The sequence below is a fragment of the Anabrus simplex genome, chromosome 1, assembly GCF_040414725.1.
Source record: "Anabrus simplex isolate iqAnaSimp1 chromosome 1, ASM4041472v1, whole genome shotgun sequence".
In the NCBI taxonomy this organism is placed as follows: domain Eukaryota; kingdom Metazoa; phylum Arthropoda; class Insecta; order Orthoptera; family Tettigoniidae; genus Anabrus; species Anabrus simplex.
Genome location: NC_090265.1, coordinates 1051504684 through 1051523593, shown reverse-complemented (window position 1 = coordinate 1051523593; position 18910 = coordinate 1051504684). Strand labels below are relative to the sequence as shown.

At 38.3% G+C, this 18910-nt stretch overlaps 1 protein-coding gene across 1 annotated transcript in view; it reads left to right on the top strand.

The window, feature by feature from the left end:
- The window catches only part of ash1 (histone-lysine N-methyltransferase ash1), a 272719-nt gene that overhangs the window by 29100 nt on the left and 224709 nt on the right, over positions 1 to 18910 (top strand). Inside the window, exon 2 of the mRNA XM_067137046.2 lies at positions 1895 to 4665. Within this exon, the coding sequence (XP_066993147.2) occupies positions 1895 to 4665 (2771 nt within the window). The remainder of the gene's footprint in view (positions 1 to 1894; positions 4666 to 18910) is intronic.

Here is an 18910-nt window from a genome sequence, read left to right as displayed (position 1 = left end):
TTTATTATGCTACAGATGAGTGGAAGTTGGGATCATAGGTTGTAGGTTCGTATCTGAAAGGGCACTGGGTTAATTGCTGTAGTCGAAGATCTGTGACATCATCTACCCTCTGAACTCGTGCTGGCAAGGTCTTATTGCCAGCCTTTCTGGTCAGCACTTTTGAAATTCTAGGTAAGGTAGTGTTTCCATGAAAGTATCTTGCATCTTGCCTGGCTTACTGTACTGAGAATCTGAGGATAGGAATAATTGTTTAAAAATGTGATGAAGTTTGTGTTTTCATACGAACATCTGATCTTAGACGTGCTCCCCTAGATTACTATCTGCGCCCCCCTCCCGTCCCCCCTTTGCAGACCATTGAGCTAAGGTGATCATAACAAAACCTGGAATCATTAAAAAACGGCATAAAGATGATAAAGACTGTAATGATACAATGAGAAATAAAATATTATATCAGAAATATCCTTCTCCAAGCAGGGATTATGATCAGTAGGTTAAAGAATTTTTTTTTTTTTTTTTTTTTTTTTTTTTTTTTTTTTTTAAAGAGAGAGAAAGCAGTGAAACTAAAGGAGATGTTGGTATGGTGTTTGTAGCAATGTCCTGAACTGTAATTATTCAGTTCTAGAATTGGAATAGATGCATTGGGACTTAAAATGAAATAAAATACCCACTGCAAGTAAGGCTGGGAAAAAGGAAACAAAGTAAATCACACTTTAATAACTATCAATAACTATTAGCATTAAGATTCAAACCCAAAATCTCTAAATGATGTAAATTCCAAAGTGTGACCAATGTAATGTTTCAACTATATTAGTGGAGATACCAGATGAATGTTCTGATCTAGTAGGAGAATCTTTCTACAAGTAGAAGTATGGTACACACCTTAAGGGCACCTTTTCATTTTAAAGATATATCAGTTGGCATTCAGTGTTTGATCTGAATATGAATCCTGATTACAAATGTGAATTTACCAGGTTAATTGTGGCATTTTTATAGTCTGTAGTCCCTAACAAATAACATCAGCAGAGTTGGAAAGTAACTGAGTAAGAGTAATTGAATTCCTTGTAACAAATACTTTCTTAGTAATTCTTATAATCATCACTTTTTGCAAAATGTTATTTTTATCCAGGTGGTCAATATTATTGCAAAACTGATAGTAAAAAAATCCTTGTCATAGTGTGTCATGGCTTTAAAATTAAAAGTCTTTATTTCTTGTAAGTGTTTGAAGATATCATGCACTTTCTTTGTCTGTGCTTGTGGCAACTTTTTATTTTTTATGTTGATGGTGTTGGTACATTCGTTGTACTTTTTAAGTCTTCAGCATTTTATATTGGTTATGTGGGTACATGTTCTGAATTATTTAATTAAGAATTTATGAACTCACAATGTTGAAATTATATTTGTATTCCAAATGCTTCAGATGGTGAAGGTTTTTTTCAAGGAATGTTGGTAACAATTGACAAGCAACCAGGAGAACATAATGTTTGTTCCCTGTACTTGTTTATATTCTTTGGTGAGAGGTAAGGGCATAGCTTTTAGTATAATGGCATGCTTACCGGTAGGTTGCAAATCAGTTGTGCTTTATTTGTCAAGTAGAGGAGTGTTAGATCAATATCAATTGAGAAAGGAAGAGGGAAAATGATGGTTTAAAATTGTAGCAGCATTGAAACAGAGTATTATGTGAATGTGATTGTGATTTTTTCTTGTTGGTATTGTGTATACAATTCTACATCATCATATAACTTCATTCAAAATTTTTGTAAGGATAGTTTGTGATCAAAAATAGTATTACTTTCTGTTTAGTCTTCATTGGAAGCAAAAGGTTGGTAAACAAGGTTGTTGTTAAAATTACATGTCTACGTATTGGTGCTCTTTCTAATTTTTGTTCTGTTTGCAGGGCCATGAGCGACCAGAAGCAAATAATGAGCAGAGACTTCCTCTGAAGAAGCGCCATTATCACATATCCACTGCAGCGAATCTTCCAGCCTCAAGTTCTTCCCCTGAGATTCCCCGTACTGAATCAACTGGAGATAGTGCCAGGAAAGCAGCTAGTTCAGAACGTATTATTTCCACCGATAAGGAAAAACTTAATGATAAAGTGAATGTGGGAAATGTTTTGAGTGTAACTGGAAAGAATCAGTCAAAACCCAGTGATAAAGTGATAGTTTCTTTCAAAGAAAAGCCCAGTGATAAAGGAAATAGTGTTATTGGTAGTGCAAATAAAAATAATTGTGTGATTGAGATTAAATCGAAATCTGTGTCTGAGCTTCCAAGAAACTCCATTGATGAAGCTATCGAAGCTTGTATAACTCGTTATACCACCACCTCTCCTCCTTTGGAGAAGCCGCCTGTGGCGACAAGAACTGTGATAGTGACGCCGAAGAAACGACATCGGTTAGAAAATGCTGCTGTAGTGTGTACTAGTGGACGGACAACTAATGTAACAATTTGTAAAGGCAAAGATAGTGCAGTGGAAACTACTGTGACAGTGAATAACATCAACAAGAGTATAAATACACTTGGTAATACTCCTCATCCGAGTAAACGGTCTGGTTCGAGGAGTGCAAGTGCTAATTCATCTTCAGTATTAAATACTAGTGGCAGCAATGCAGTCCAGTTATCATTGCCATCTGCGGTTGAACCAAAGTCGCCCAGTGCTGCAGTAGAACTACATTCAAAAACTACTGAAATTGATGAGTCCTCATCTGTGAATTCAGTTATAAAAACAGTTACTTCTCCCTCTAAAGTCACTTCACCCTCAAGTAAAATACCTTCTCCTGTTAAAGGTTGTGCCCCAGCCAGTAAAGGTATCTCAGTAGGAAAGGTTGCTTCACCTGAGAAGAAAGGGGTTTCATCCATGAATAAAGTATCACAGCCATCAGGTAAAACAAATCTCCCAGGAAGCAAAACCACTTCACCTGTTGGCAAATTAGCAAGTGTGCTTAGTAAAATTAGTTCACCAAGCAAAACTCCTTCTACCCAAGTGAGTAAGGGAATATCACCAAGTAATAAAGTTTCATCTCCCACTGGCAAATTAGCATGTTCCCCTTCTTCACCCATCAAAGTGGTTCCAAATAATGCGAGTAAAGGGATTGTTGCAGTTTCAAAGACTTCTACCTCGGCAGCAAATAAAGTGGTATCTACTTCAAGTAAAATAGCTTCACCATCTAAAAGAACTAAAACATCATTACTTTCAAATAAATCTGGTTCATCAACTACTTCTCCTGTTAGAAAAACTACTTCACCAACTGTGCGTTTGGCATCTCCTGGAAGTAGAGGAAAAAGAGCACTGTCACCAACAAATAAAACTGTTTCTCCTGCAGAGAAAACTCCAGCAGAATCTACACCTGTGACGAAACTGACTGGTGCCTCTGGAAAAGTAGGCGGGATATTGAATAAAGCCTCGTCTTCAAATAGTAAATGTGTTGGTGGACTGCAGGGTAGGGCTGGTGGGAGAGTAAATAAAGTGCCAGTGTCTGCTGGCAGGGCGACAGCAGCTAAAACACTAATATCTGGTAAATTGACATCACCCCGAGCAATTACTGTTTGTAACAGGACACTGCTTTCTGCTAGAAGGAGTATTGGTTTGGGACGAGGATCTTCCAAAGTTTCAACTGCTGTTTCCAGAGTTTCCATTGGTGCTAATAGAGGTACTGCTAAGACCCTATCTAGACTTCATTCATCACTTCGAACAGTTGAGGAAAACGTACCTGTATTTCATAATTTGCGAGTGAAACGTGCCAATGGAGCTGCAGATAAGGATGATGTGCTTTTCAAACGGAATAAAAAGAAAAGGTTGATTAGGGATGTTCGTGTCCACGTTACAAAGTTATCCCCTATGGATCTTCTGAAAAAAGCTGTGGGTGCTGTAAAGGAAAGAGCTCGTCGAAGAAAGAGCATTAATCGAACAGGTTTTCCAGTAAAAAAGAAAAAGAAGAAGCGGCCTCAACTCTTTGAGCATCATACAAGTTTTTCAGACACTTTAGAGACGGCAACTTCTGCCAGTGTGCAAAGAGCCAACGAATCATCTCTTCCTGCAGCTCCAGTACCTGTGATAGACTCAAAACCAAAAACAATTTCCTGTAGTGATAGTAACGAAATCTTGCCAGCATCTAGCACAGAAATTGTTGAGCATATGCTTGACACTAATGTAGAATTGCAGCAAAGTAAAAGAGACCAAAGTTCAGGATTGTCTGAAACTACTCCCAAGCCCAAAGTTCGGAAAAGTGATAGTTCAAAATTAGAAACTGTAGAGGTAGTACAAAGTTCTGACTCAAAACCCAAAGAAGCCAATAAACGTGAAAGGTACAATAGTGTGTTGCCAGATAGGGGTAATGGAAATGATGATGATGACGATGATGACTATGATGATGACGACGACGACGATGATGATACGGATACTGAATCGGATATGGTAGAATCAAGACCACTAGGTAGTTGTAAAAGGTATAAAGGTGGTAGTTGTCATATGGTGGAAGACAGAACTGATGAAGAATTGAGTGTGTGTGCAGCTGATGACAGTAATGTTTTGCAAGTCTGTGATAATAGGGCCAGAGGAAAGAGGAAGCGGGATTCATCACATGATGAAGTGAACCATTCATCATTCGCCCATGTACCTTCTAAACGTTTAAGAAAAATTCGGGACTATGATATGGATAGAGATGATATGTGAGTATATTTTCTATGGTAGTTGCTTGAGTAATGTAAGATTATAGTCTTCACAGTTATAGTCTCATTTTTACCTGCACTGACATTTTCATTTTTACTGTGCATGTATTATTATTTTACATATTTTCATGTTATTTTTCTTCTTCTGCAAGTTCCAATTCTACTGTACTGTTCAATTGTACATCATATACACCTTTGCTGTACTTCATCTAATGCATGTCTTGGAATAGTACTATCCAAAAGTCCTTGCTATAGTTCAGGCATTCAGTTATTTCAGTTTGTCCGTTGTACCATTGTTGGTTTGTTTAGGTAATGTATTAATGTTTTCTAGTGTTCTTAAAGGTAATTGATGTTTCCCCAACAAATCTAGCTGGGGTATTTAGAGAGTTTGAATCATTGTGTTCTGAATAAATGGTGTACAGTAGAAACCATTTGTAGATTTACACAAACTACAGGGCATAGGTCATGGCAACTCTTTTTTCCACCCACATTTGCACAGTGCTACTTTACAATGGTCATACATCCTTGAAAGCATGGCACTCACAGTACATGGACACAACATGAGATTGTGATGCTTTAGACAGGTACCACGTACAGGCCAATTTTCAATACCAGTCTGCAGATGGGCAACATGTTGGAATACCATGAAGACATATATGAGGAAGGAGTTGGAGAGTTTGAGGGAGATAATTAGGATTCTCACAGAAAGCAGGAAGGAAGATAGGACTCCCTCAAACAATGTACAGATTACAGTAGGTGTACAAGAGGGAGGGGAAGAAAAGGGTGGAGTTGTAAAAGACAGGTGATTTAATGTTCTCAGGGGAAGGAGATTGCAGGCTGAGGGCTCTATTCAGGATCAGAATTCAGGACAGGTGTCTGTGTGGAATCTGTACGAGTCACTCCAGGTAGAACAACAGAGGGAAGATGAGGGACAGGGAACTGTTGCTGAGATATGTGGAATTAGGAGGAAGGGAAAAGGTAGGAAAGGGAAATGTAGAGTAGAGGTTAGGAAAAGACAGGTGGAACAGGGTCATCGGAAGGAGAAAAGGGAGGAGGAAGCAGCTTCTGCAGCTTTCAGGAAAGATAGGACTGACCAGGAGGGGAGGGGATCAAATGAGGTGGGTAGGGTTGAGGCTCTGGTCATGGGGGATTCCATCGGTAGACACGTGGGGAAAGTGTGTGGAGGAAAGGGAACCAGGATAGAATGTTATCCAGGAATTAGGTTGAGGCAGATGTTGAGGAAAGTAGAAGAGAGGGAGGAAGGGAAGGAGAGGGTGGTAGTGTTTCACGTTGGTACCAGCAACGTAAGGCAAGCTGATATGAGTACCAGCATAGTTGGAGATGTGTGGGATCTGGTAAATGCAGCACGGGTGAAGTTTAAGAAAGCGGAGATTGTTATTAGTGGAATACTGTGTAGGATGACTGGAGGGTGATTGGGGATTTAAATGAGACTATGCAGTGGGTATGTGGGAAACTGGGAGTGAAATTTCTAGATCCTAATGGATGGGTAGGAGATAGGGATCTGCGCTCAGATGGCCTTCACTTGAACCGCAGTGGTACGTATAAGTTAGGAAATTTGTTTGGAAGTGTAATAGAGAGGTACATTCAGGGAAACGGGGTGGCCTAGGGAGCGGTAATAAGGGAACAGGGAACTGGAAATCAAGTAGGAATGACATAAAATTGTTAGTGTTGAACTGTAGAAGTATTGTAAAGAAAGGAATAGAATTGAGTAATTTAATAGATATATATTTATCAGATATTGTAATAGGAGTTGAATCATGGCTGAGAAATGATATAATGGATGCAGAAATTTTCTCACGGCACTGGAGTGTGTATTGTAGAGATAGGATAGGAATGGCAGGAGGGGGAGTATCCATTCTGGTGAAAGAAGAATTTGTAAGCTACGAAAAAGTTAAAGATGAGAAACATGAAATTCTAGGTGTAAGGCTCATTTCCAGAACTTAATAGGCAACTTGATATATTTGGAGTGTACAGACTGGGAAAGGGTAGCACTGACATGGATTTAGAATTGTTTGATAAGATAATCAGCTATGTAGGAAACGACAAGGAAAGAAATGTGATTGTAGCGGGAGATCTGAATTTACCAGATGTCAATTGGGAAGGAAATGAGAACGACAGGAAGCATGACCAACAAATCACAAATAAGTTAATATGGGAAGAACAGCTGATTCAGAAAGTGGTGGAACCAACCAGAGGGGAAAAATATCCTGGATGTGGTGCTGGTAAAACCACATGAGCTCTATAGAGAAACCGAAGTAATAGATGGCATTAGTGATCATGAAGCTGTTTCTGTCATAGTTAAAAATAAATGTGATAGAAAAAAAGGTCTTAAAAGTAGAACTATTACGCAGTACCATATGGCTGATAAAGCAGGCATGAGGTAGTTTCTAAAAAGTAACTATGGTCGGTGGAAAATGGTAAATAAAAATGTAAACAGACTTTGGGATAGGTTTAGAGAAATTGTTGAGGAATGCGAAAACAGGTTTGTACCTTTAAGGGAGGTAAGGAATGGTAAAGACCCACCTTATTATAATAGAGAAATAAAGAGACTAAGAAGGAGGTGCGGACTGGAAAGAAATAGAGTTAGGCCATCTACACACGGAGCTACTCATTAGTAACTGATTGGTAACTGAAGTTTCCGGCCGCGTACTTGAGTGACACTTCCTGTGTATTTCCTGGAAAGCCACCAGTTAGTAACTAGTTTGTAATCAGTTCCAGGTGACTCGCGGAGCCAGTCACCAGCGAGTTTAGTTTCTCAGTTCCCAGTGATCAAGTGCCTTTTTACGATGGCGAGCGAACAAGTTTTCAATGTAAAGTTAGTGGGAGTATGAAAAACACCCCATACCGTACAATTGTACGCTGAAGGATTACGCAAGAAAGGACATTACGGAGAAAGCATAGAATTATTTTCTAAGCTTTTAATTTTTTTTTTTTTTTGTAAAAATGAAGTTCACTTTTCTTACCTGAGAGTTATTAGCACACTTTCCTCAGCACTCGCACATTCTCTCACATTTGTATTTCGCTGTCGAATGGTACCACAGGGCGAGTTGGCCGTGCGGTTAGGGTCGCGCAGCTGTGAGGTTGCGTCCGGGAGATAGTGGGTTCGAATCCCACTGTCGGTAATCCTGAAGATGGTTTTCCGTGGTTTACCATTTTCACACTCGAGGTGCCGTAATTTTGTCCCACGGGAGTTCTTTCACGTGCCAACAATTTATAGCGCCACACATGTTTCCATAATATGTTGACTGCATTTTAATCAGTACAGTGGTTATACTTCAGATACTGACAACACAAACACTGTTCACGTAGTGAACCACTATAAAAATATTACGTATCCGTGATCCGATATACAGTAAATACGTAGAAAGATACAGAAATGTCGGTCGGTAAGCCACTTGCTTTCTTGGCTTACGCTGCGTGAACCATCAACGATAGACTCCAAGTGTACGCGGACGAAATGTAGAGCATAGAAACCTCTACAAAAAAGTCTGCGATGGCACATATCTATTTCCAACCGGCTGCCCTCTAGAAGCGATTTTATGCTTTAGTCCGCGGTAAAAAATATAACTCCTTAAAATTAAATAAATATTTTGATATTATCCTCGAGTTCCTCATCAAAATAAATTGTTTGACCTCCTCCAGTATTTTATAAGGATTACAACAACATTATCAGGACATTATTTGCATGAATGGTTCAGAAGTTATGACCATTTTAGACTATAGTGGTGTCAACAGGACGGGCGAGTGCTGTGTCCGTCACTGTAGAGTAGCTTCGTGTGTGAAGCCGAGTTACTATTCAATTACTAACCAGTTTGTGACCCCGGTTACAAACCAGTCACGTTTCTAATGAGTAGCACCGTGTGTAGAGGGCCTTAGAAATGGCTGTGGAAGTAAGGAGAAATTGAAGGAACTTACTAGGAAATTGAATCTAGCAGAGAAGGCAGCTAAGGATAACATGATGGCAAGCATAATTGGCAGTCATACAAATTTTAGTGAAAAATGGAAAGGTATGTATAGGTATTTTAAGGCAAACAGGTTCCAAGAAGGAGATTCCAGGAATAATTAACCCATTGCCTTGCAATGACGGAAATATCCGTCATTGTCCTCGGGTTGCCATAAATGCAATGACGAAATTTCCGTCCACCATCTTTATTGCTTTGTTGAGGTTTCCAAGGATACATATCGATATTTCTTTGCAATCCCAACATGTCTACGAGATTTTGGTAATTTTATTTCAGCTATCTTTGCTCTTCAGCTACGTATTTCGCCGCCAAAGAGTCTAAATACTATTGAGTAAATTGCTGCGTAAAGCTTTAGTGAAGGTAAAGTCAACGTCGTGGCCGAGTCGGATGAAGCTCGAATATTACGTTTTTTGGAGGAAAGCGATGTCAGTGACAGTTTTCCCGATGAAAGTGATAGTGAATTACCTTCAAGTGACGATAGCATTAGTAATTCCAAAGAATTAGATGACATTATTGAAGAAAATGAAGACGGGGATGCAGGTGGGCATGTGCATAACCTAGAAAACTGAACGTGTACAAAAATAGACAATGTACCAAATAGTATGTGGTGTAACCTTCTTGCTACCACAGAGTTCAGTTCTCCAAGCCCCATAGTTTTTCTTCTGCTGAAAGAAGGTATTGATCCGGTTTGTCAGTCTTGTATTTATTATTATTATTATTATTATTATTATTATTATTATTATTATTATTATTTCGTTATGCCTGACTAATGAGTGCAATTAAACTTATTTAGCTGATGTCGTTGCCTTTTCCTTCTCCCAAAATCTCTTCATCTTCTCACTGTGGCTTTTCTTGCGAGGTCTGCTATGACTGCAGAGGAAAAAATCCCAAGGGAAAGAACAGGGGTGAATTCCACTATGAATGTGATAAGTGTAAGGTGGCACTGCATGTATATGAGTATTTTAAGATTTACCACACTGTGTTGAACTATTGTTAGAATGTGTTTCAGTGTGTTAACTTGCTGTAGCAAAAGTGTTCTCTTTTAAGCCAGATCAAATCGCAATCAATGTACATTTATTTTCAAGAAAAATTGCAGTTCAATGGGTTAATGAACAAGGGGAGTGTACATGTGAGGATCTTCAAAAGGCAGAAGTATTCAGTCAGCAGTATGTAAGGATTGTTGGTTACAAGGATAATGTCCATAGAGTTAGGAAATGATTCACTACAGGTCTACGAGAATCACTGTAGCGAGCGGAGCATGTTGAAATCGCAGCTGTTTGGCAAAAAGCTCACACCGCTGTACTCATCAATGTAAAACGGGGCCTTTTAAAAATGTGTGGATATACATAAGGTTTAAGATTCTTACATGTAAATATTCTCAGATACTACAGTATACTTACGTACTTCTCTCCAGTAAAAAAGAAAGCCCAAAATGCATGAATACAGGACTAAATGCGTAATAAAAGAGAACGGTGTTCAGGTGCAGTTAATTTACAGAAAATCAATTTACTGTTCATATTAAGTCTTCTAACATACGTTTAGAAGGAGGGCATGTATATTTCGCTATTTTTTGTGTAAATGACCAGAAATTTGGTATAATTCTCCCCAATGACCGAAAATGTCCTCTCTCGTACGAAGCGGATGAGTGAATTTTTAGGCCTAAAAACGTTGGCGAGATTTTGGGGTAAAGTAGGCAAACTATTAATCATTGCTGGTTTAAACCCTAGCTTTCTGAGCCCAAGTTGGCAGGTTCAAGCCTGGCTCAGACCGATGATACTTGATGCTCAAATAAGTCAGCCTCTTGTAAATAGATAGATTTAGCAGCACATTTAAGAAATCCCGCGGGAAAAAATTCCGACATCTCAGCGTCTCCGAAAACCGTGCAATTACTTAGTGGGACGTAGAGCCATTATTATTATTATTATTATTATTATTATTATTATTATTATTATTATTATTATTATTATTATTATTATTGTCAATGTTTTCTAAACGTGATTACAAGTGGAAATAAGATGCTCGGTTGTCGTTTCAGCCTCTTGTGGAGTTTTTATTTAGCTTTTCCTTGAAATGTATGATTTGCTTTAAGATTTTAACTTGTAAAATGATTTCCGTTAATGGAAAGGGAGAGTGGTAAAGTATATGATAGAGAAGAATTGAAAAAATACAATATTTTTTATAACTTGCTTTACATCGCACCAACACAGATAGGCCTTCTGACGATGATGGGATAGAAAAGGTCTAGGAGTGGGAAGGAAGCGCCCGTGGGCTTAATTAAGGTACAGTCCCAGCATTTGCCTGGTGTAAAAATTGGAAACCCCAGAAAACCATCTTCGGGGCTGCCGACGGTGGCTTTTGAACCCACTATTTCCTGAAAGCAAGCTTACAGCTGCGTGGTCCTAAGCACACTTCAAACTCGCTCGGTCAGTAATTCATTATATGCTTGTATATAGTCCTATATGACATTTAAAGGAATAATATTGACGAAGATAAAGGACTCAGATGACCGAGCTCGATAGCTGCAGTCGCTTAAGTGCGGCCAGTATCCAGTATTCGGGAGATAGTAGGTTCGAACCCCACTGTCAGCAGCCCTGAAAATGGTTTTCCATGGTTTCCCATTTTCACACCAGGCAAATGCTGGGGCTGTACCTTAATTAAGGCCAGGGCCGCTTCCTTCCCACTCCCAGCCCTTCCCTGTCCCATTGTCGCCAAGACCTATCTGTGTCGACGTGACGTAAAGCAACTAGCAAAAAAAAAAAAGGACTCAGATGTTCACACGGTGTTGCACATCTAGTCTCTAAATTGTAAAATGTGGTAAGGTATGAATGGGGTTTGCTACAAGTATTGTACGAAGGGAAAGCAATAAACTGTATGTACAGAAAATATATTCAATGGCTTTTTATAGGCCTATTATAAATATGCACAAAAAGAAAAAAAAAAAACGGACCACAATTTCAGGCTATCATGCACATCTTTTCTCATTTTCTTTTTTGTTCCAATTCGCTTTAAGTCGCACCGATGACTGTGGGACAGGAAATGGCTAGGAGTGGGAAGGAAATGACTGTGGCCTTAATTAAGGTACAGCCTCAGCATTTGTCTGGTGTAAAAGTTGGAAACCATCTTCAGGGCGCCGAGAGTGGGGTTCAAACCCACTATCTCCTGAATGCAAGCTGAGAGCTATGTGACCTAAAGCCTGCAGCCTCTCGCTCAGTATCATGAACATGATCTTTCTATGTATTCGCTTTTAAAGGCATGGCCATTCACTAAAAGAAAAATGACATCCCTTATACTTCCACTTCGGTGAAGTCCTGAAAGAGTTTTTGTTCTCTATGTACGATATTATCTACTGTAGTTACAGATAAGTTGTCCATGTTCAGCACTTTCCTAAAATGTTCTTCCCAGTCTTCTATGGCAATATCATGAGGGAAGTGCGGCTTTCTTGGTTTTAGAGCTATAAACGGATTTACTTTTTCCTCTTCGACGAGTTTCTCTCCTTCATCTATATGTTTTTCTCTTTTTTCTTTTAATAAAGCCTTATATATTCTTCTCTTCATCGCGTAGATATGTAATTCGCTTTCTTTGTGTGAGCGCCTTGCTTTGTGGAGAGCTATAAGAGTATCTTTCCGAAGAATATAGCATTCTTGATCAAACCATGATTTTGCTTTCCTCGTTCTGTCCTCAATCTTTACCATTCCCATTCGTATTACCTGTTCTGTCTCCTGGATTGCCTCATTTATGTTACCTTTGGTTATGTCGTTTTGAATAAATTCCAATGTTGGAGCAATTTCCTGGAAGGCTGTTAGATTGGTTACTCTTTTGTACTCTTCTCTGTACTCTGTACTCTTTTGTACTCTTCACCTGTTGGCTCTTCGGTTCAAAGTGTTTCACTGTTACGCTTATTTTGATAGGTAGATGTTTTCTGATAGGGATCATTGGTGAATCATCTATTCCTTGGAGAGATTTTACGGTAATTTTATGGTTTACGAAGACAAGATCCATGATACTGTGTTAATTGTGACAGATGTACGTTGGTTCCATTGGCTTGTTTACTAGCATGAGTCCTTCAGATTCTAGGTATTCTCTCACCACCTATGTTTTTTTGATTTGACACGTCTATGTGACAGTTTAGATCACCTGCTACGATGAGGGGTTCATTCTTTCCTATAATGTTTACAGCTTCTTTAAGCGAATCTATTATGATGTCTTCTTGGGTATCTGGCAGAAAGTATGCAGATATCAATGATGTGAACGTGGTTTTGACCACCAAAAGGTGCGGTGTTCAGTATATAGTTCTCATGGGTGTTAGTTCCGGTTTTACAAAGCAAGATATTCCTCCACTAGGTCGTCCTTTTGCCCGTTGCAATGCTAGACTGTGTGTTGTGTAGTATCCTTGTATTGATAATGGATCTGTTAAGAACGTCTCTACTAGTATTACAATGTCCATGTCTATAATATTCATTGGCATTTGGTTTAGGGCGGTTCTTAGTCCCTCTATGTTCCATAACATTAAGCTTATGGGGTCGTCTAAGGCGTCGCTTGGGCTATGATTGGAGTGTGTCCCTATTATCTTCGGCAATGTCGTCAAACCTTTTACATTCCCTGTTAAGAGCTGTATTGTATCACTCTCATCCTTTGCGCTATGCTCTACTTCTTTCCCATCTCCCTTTCCCAAAAATATAACGTCTTACTATGATACCCTTTGGCCAAGCGTCGGATTTTTCTATAACTCTTTTTTTGTCAAAAGGGCTACCAGTTCTGTATGCTTTGTTAAAGCTCACTGATTGCCATCTACAGATGCATTCAACCAGTTACAAACAGAGCTGCAAACCAAGAAGGAAGATATATGGGAAACATTTTACACCACAGAGGCTCTGACCAATACGGATTGGATGAAGGCAAACTGTGAACTCAGGCTCATAGTGACTAGATTAGCAACACACGGTTTTCATCACCGTCTGTGTGTGTGCTAACAAAACTTTTCATACCCCGAGAAAGGAATGTATGTGTGTACTGTGCGAGAAGACTTGCGACTTATATCATGTTGTGACGTGTACTAAAAAACAGATGGGACTAACCAAATTCTGTTTGATGTAATTAGTCATGTAAACATATTTTAATAGCCATTGGCTGCAGTAAAATCTTAATTTATTGTAGTTTTTCTATGGTCTCTCTTTTTTTAAAATTGCGTTTCATACATAATTGAAGCATCCAGGGGAAGTACGATGAATGTTCACAAATAACTAAAATTGAGATGGTGCCACTGTACAGCGCAGAATTGCATGTGGAATCTATTTGTACTGTTCAACTGGCAGAGAAAGATGACAGGGCCGTGCTATGGACATTTTAAAAATAGGCATCCAGGGGAATGTGGATGAAGGTCCAGGCGAAACAGTGGAAAAAATATAAATGTCCAATTGTACTTTTGGGAGTTGGCCAGCTTGTTGCATTATTCACAGCCAATAGTCACTGTATTGTTTTTAGTGTGTTGTGTACTGTTGGTAGATGATTTTGTTATGTTAATTGCTGTTTGCAATCTAATTTATTGCTACAGAATGGAAGACGAATATGTAGGTGATATTGGTGAATTGCAAGATGAACAAAAGCCTGTTACTTCAGCCAAAAAAGAATTTAGTATGGATGCATGGGAGATGTGAGTGAGGTTAAGTACTCTTGAAATGGGACCAGATTGTCAGTGTACACGGTTGAAGTGTTTTGAAATCATTTCACAAGAGGAAAGATTAGAAATCCTAAAAAAAAAAACTTAATTCTCATTCCTCTTATGATGAACAGTCAGCATATTTCACCTCACTTACAGTGTCTGTGAAAAGTTTAAGGACACCCCTTCAAATCCGAATGTTCTCTCCTGTCCTTAAAGTAATGCAGAATTCCATATTGTTCCCATATCAATCAAATGCTTACCACAAGTAAACGTTTTTGCCAAAAATCCAATTTTCAATCTTTAAAATTATGGGTGATACTACAATATTTCTATTATGAAAGCTTAAAAATTACATGCTTCTGTTGGGGAAAAAAAATCAATTGCTTCGGAATGGGGCAGCTGTACCAATGCTTTTTGGAATGGGTATACACATACCTATGAGGATTCGTGTGCACTTATCACTTTTGATTTTTAACAATTGTGAAGGCCATTTCAAGCGATCTATTTCAGAATTCTTCTTCTACTTCCAGAGAGAAAACTGTCCGTTTTCTAAAATTCCCTGCATTCGAAATTCCCTGCAAATGAACTTGGAACTGTCACGGTCACTTATTTTGTAATCTCAGGAGTTGGTAAACCTCGTTAAACAGCTGATTCCCTCCTTTTCAAACAATCACTGTTTGGGTTGTTGGGAGAGTGTAAAGGTTAGATTGATTTTCAAAACAAAACAAAAACAAAGACTGGAAATGGGCCAAAAGTCAGTGAGTACGGATGTGAAGCAGCAGATTATTGGGATGTGGAGGAGTGACTTGAGTTATAGGCAGATTGCAGAAAAGCTTGGAGTGTCAAAAACTTCTGTTGAACAGACAGTCAGTAAGTTTAAACAGACTGGTACCGTACTGGATTCTTCCATATCAAGTAGGTCTAGGTTAACCTCCGACAGAACTGACCGCAAAATACTTCGCTTATGTAAAGAAGATCGTAGAGGTAGTTTACCTGATCTTTTGGTTAAAATTAAAGATTCTTTGCATATTGACATCAGTCCCAAGACTCTAGGACGTCGTCTGAGAGATGCTGGGGTGATGTCCTGTGTAGCCTTGCGCAAGCCTCTGTTAAATGACTTGGCTAAGAAGAGACGAAGGCTGTGGTGTTTCCAGAGGCGCAATTGGCCGAAGGAATCATGGTGGAGATGTTTATTTTCTTAGACAAAAGCAGATTCGAATTGTATCCTAGACGACAAGTGGGAGTAAGACGCACTGAAACAGAGAAGTATCTGCTAGCCTGTGTTGCACCTGCTGTTCTAGGGGGAGGAGGGGCAGTGATGATTTGGGGGTGCATAACATATGAAGGTCCTGGAGAACTCTGCATGATTGATGGTGTTGTTGACAGAGATATATGCAAATCTTAGGGGAAGTCATGGTTCCATCTGTCACTAGGCTAATAGGAGAACATTTTCTTTTCCAACAAGACAATGCTCCCTTTCACCAGAGTTGCCTCACAATGAACTGGTTGAAGGATCAGGATATCGAATTGCTCCCATGGCCACCATGTTCCCCTGACCTTAATCCCTTAGAGAATCTATGGAATTCTATGGCACTGAAGTTGGTGAAAAGGAAACCCAAATCCAAGGAAGAGTTGAAGCTGAATCTAGCTGACTTGTAGTGGGAGATCATCATCCAAGACTGCTGGAAGTTAATCGACTCCATGCCAGACCGAGTGAGAGCATGCCGAAAAGCCAAAGGAGGTCACATTGAGTACTAACAAGGTTAGCATGTTCCAGGAATTTTTGTGGAATTTTTCAATAAATGTGTTGCTAGAAAATCTGAATTTTGTGTTTTCTTCAAGGCGTCCTTAAACTTTTGACAGACACTATAATTCATGCCATTGAATTCAAAGACACAGACCACACAGGGCAGAAGATGAGGCTTCGCTACGTAGTTATACCTGAAAGTATAAAGCTAGGATAGTTAGAGAGGAAGTACTAGATGAAATTCCTATCTGCTACAAAGCCTTCTTGTCAATTCATGGTATTTTGGCTAAACGGGTGCAAACCATTCAGAGAAAAATTACCGAAGGAAATGTTCATAATGATGGTCGGGGAAAACATGGCAACAGGCCCCATGCTTTATCTGATGAAGTAGTGAACCGTGTTTGTGAACATATTAAAACCGTCCGTGGGTCGTTTCAATTAGCGATTCGAAGATGGTGTGAGTATGCCTCGGCTGGTGTCAGCGGAATTACATGAGTCTCCACTCATGGCATGGACATTCGATGAGCACCGGTTATATTTCATATTCTACTAAATATTAAGCTCCTATTATTATGGCAATAAATCATTCAACTAACTATGTAAGGCTAATGTAATCCTTAATTTAGTAAATGAAAATATCAAGAATTTTAGTTTCTTGGAAGGATTTTCCAGTTTAATTAGTTAAAAGTAAGTAAAAATAAATAACAATAGTATTCACATCACAACATGATTGGAAATATAATAATGAAATCGGTATTGAATGCTTTGTTGGTTCATATTACAATATCATCATTCGCATGTTTGTAATAAATTAATTTTAAAATTCAAGTTGAATTGTAATAAAATCCAACATGGAACTTGCTGAAGGCTTAATATCACAATCCATTAATTTATTCTATTGTCTTTTAATTGTCCGCCAATTATAGAATTGAAAATGAGAACATGTTCAATTATTTCACTAAGGTTTATCACTCACTGGCCCAAGTTTCTATATTTCATCAATGTTATTGCTTTTCGCATGAATTAACTAATTATCAACTTGAGTTTCCTAATAACCTAAGTCCAATGCTGCCAGTTCTTATGTGAGTAATCTTATATTATTCAAGACATTGCAACTAGGTCTAACAAATAAAAATCAATCAGAGCAGGAACAGCACCTGTTGAAAACATAACTGCTGCACCTGAAATATACAATATCTAGCTGAAACTGTTATTAATAGAAAAGAAGATCTGGACACGATCCATCAGCACCTGGCTTCGTCGAATTATTTTGCTGAAAATCGTGAAGATCTACTATTGCCTACAAAAATCCACACTATAAAGCATCTACTCAAATGAATAAAAGACATGCACTGCTTCAGGTGACAACAACCTCGCTTAAGTATAATACTCCTCACTACATTCATATCAGTGTCATTTGCTGTCGAAGATTCTCTATCAATAACCATCCGTTTAAATGTTTAACATTCGCATCTTGTTGTGCCATAAATTAATATTTTGATGACCATGTACACGTTTCAGTGCTTACAATCTTCACAAAATTATGTGAAAACTTCAACATCAAACCTTATTACTTGTCTATCTCAGGTGCCACTTCACTTTCGCATGATGAACAACCATTCTCAACCTCAAAATTTGTTGAAACTCTCGAAGACTACATCACACTCCCGTAATGCTTGTTTTCAACAAATCACATATTATAGCAAAATCATTTTATCATATAAATATTTATCGACGATACTACCATTTATAATTCATGGCACCTTACATGCGTACCATGCGTATTCATAATTATCCATCCCAAAAATGCACAAGCATTTTTATCTGAAGAACCATCTCATTACCATATTTGAAATTAAGAGGGTTCCTCCTATTCAATACAAAGATGTTTATTAATGTGAAAGAATCACATATCGTTCACATGAGGTACTAGTTTCGGCACCAGATATGTGCCATCATCCGCCACAAAGTCAAATCGGGCAAACACAATAAAACCTTAAATCAACTTTAAACATACTATAACACCTGCATGGATGAATATGAAATATGACTTTAAAACAACTTTAAAAACACACTATAACATTTGCACAGATGAATATAAAATAAAATGTGGTAGATGATGAAGTTGCATTCCATTTTAAAATCCGTTAAAATGATGACTCCATTGTTGTATACCCATGGCGGTTTGTCCAGCTTGTATATATATCTTTAGTTTTCTAAAACTGTTAAATTATGCTGTGGGGTTTAATGTCATATGAAGTTGACACTATGTGTGTTCTGTAGTTTGGTTCCGGAGAATAAACGTAAACATGAACTTGGTTAGATCCAAAGAATTAATTCCCACTTCAATATGGAATGCAACTTCATCATCTACCACATTTTATTTTATATTCATTTGTGCAAATGTTATAGTGTGTTTTTAAAGTTGTTTTAAAGTCATATTTCATATTCATCCATGCAGGTGTTATAGTGTGTTTAAAGTTGTTTTAAGGTTTTATTGTGTTTGCCTGATTTGACTTTGTGGCTGATGATGGCACATATCTGGTGCCGAAACTAGTACCTCATGTGAACGATATGTGATTCTTTCACATTAATAAACATCTTTGTATTGAATAGGAGGAACCCTCTTAATTTCAAATATTGTAATCCCACTTCAATACGGATCATGCAATTCCTAAATATTAACCATCTCATTATCAAAACATGTTATAATCATCCTGATATTAATCTGACAAAATACTCGCACCTGCACAACGAATGCGTATACAAAAAATTATCATATAAGACGACATTAATATCAACATTTAAATCATATCACCTCACAAAAATTATCTTCGCAGTAGCTGGTATACCCTT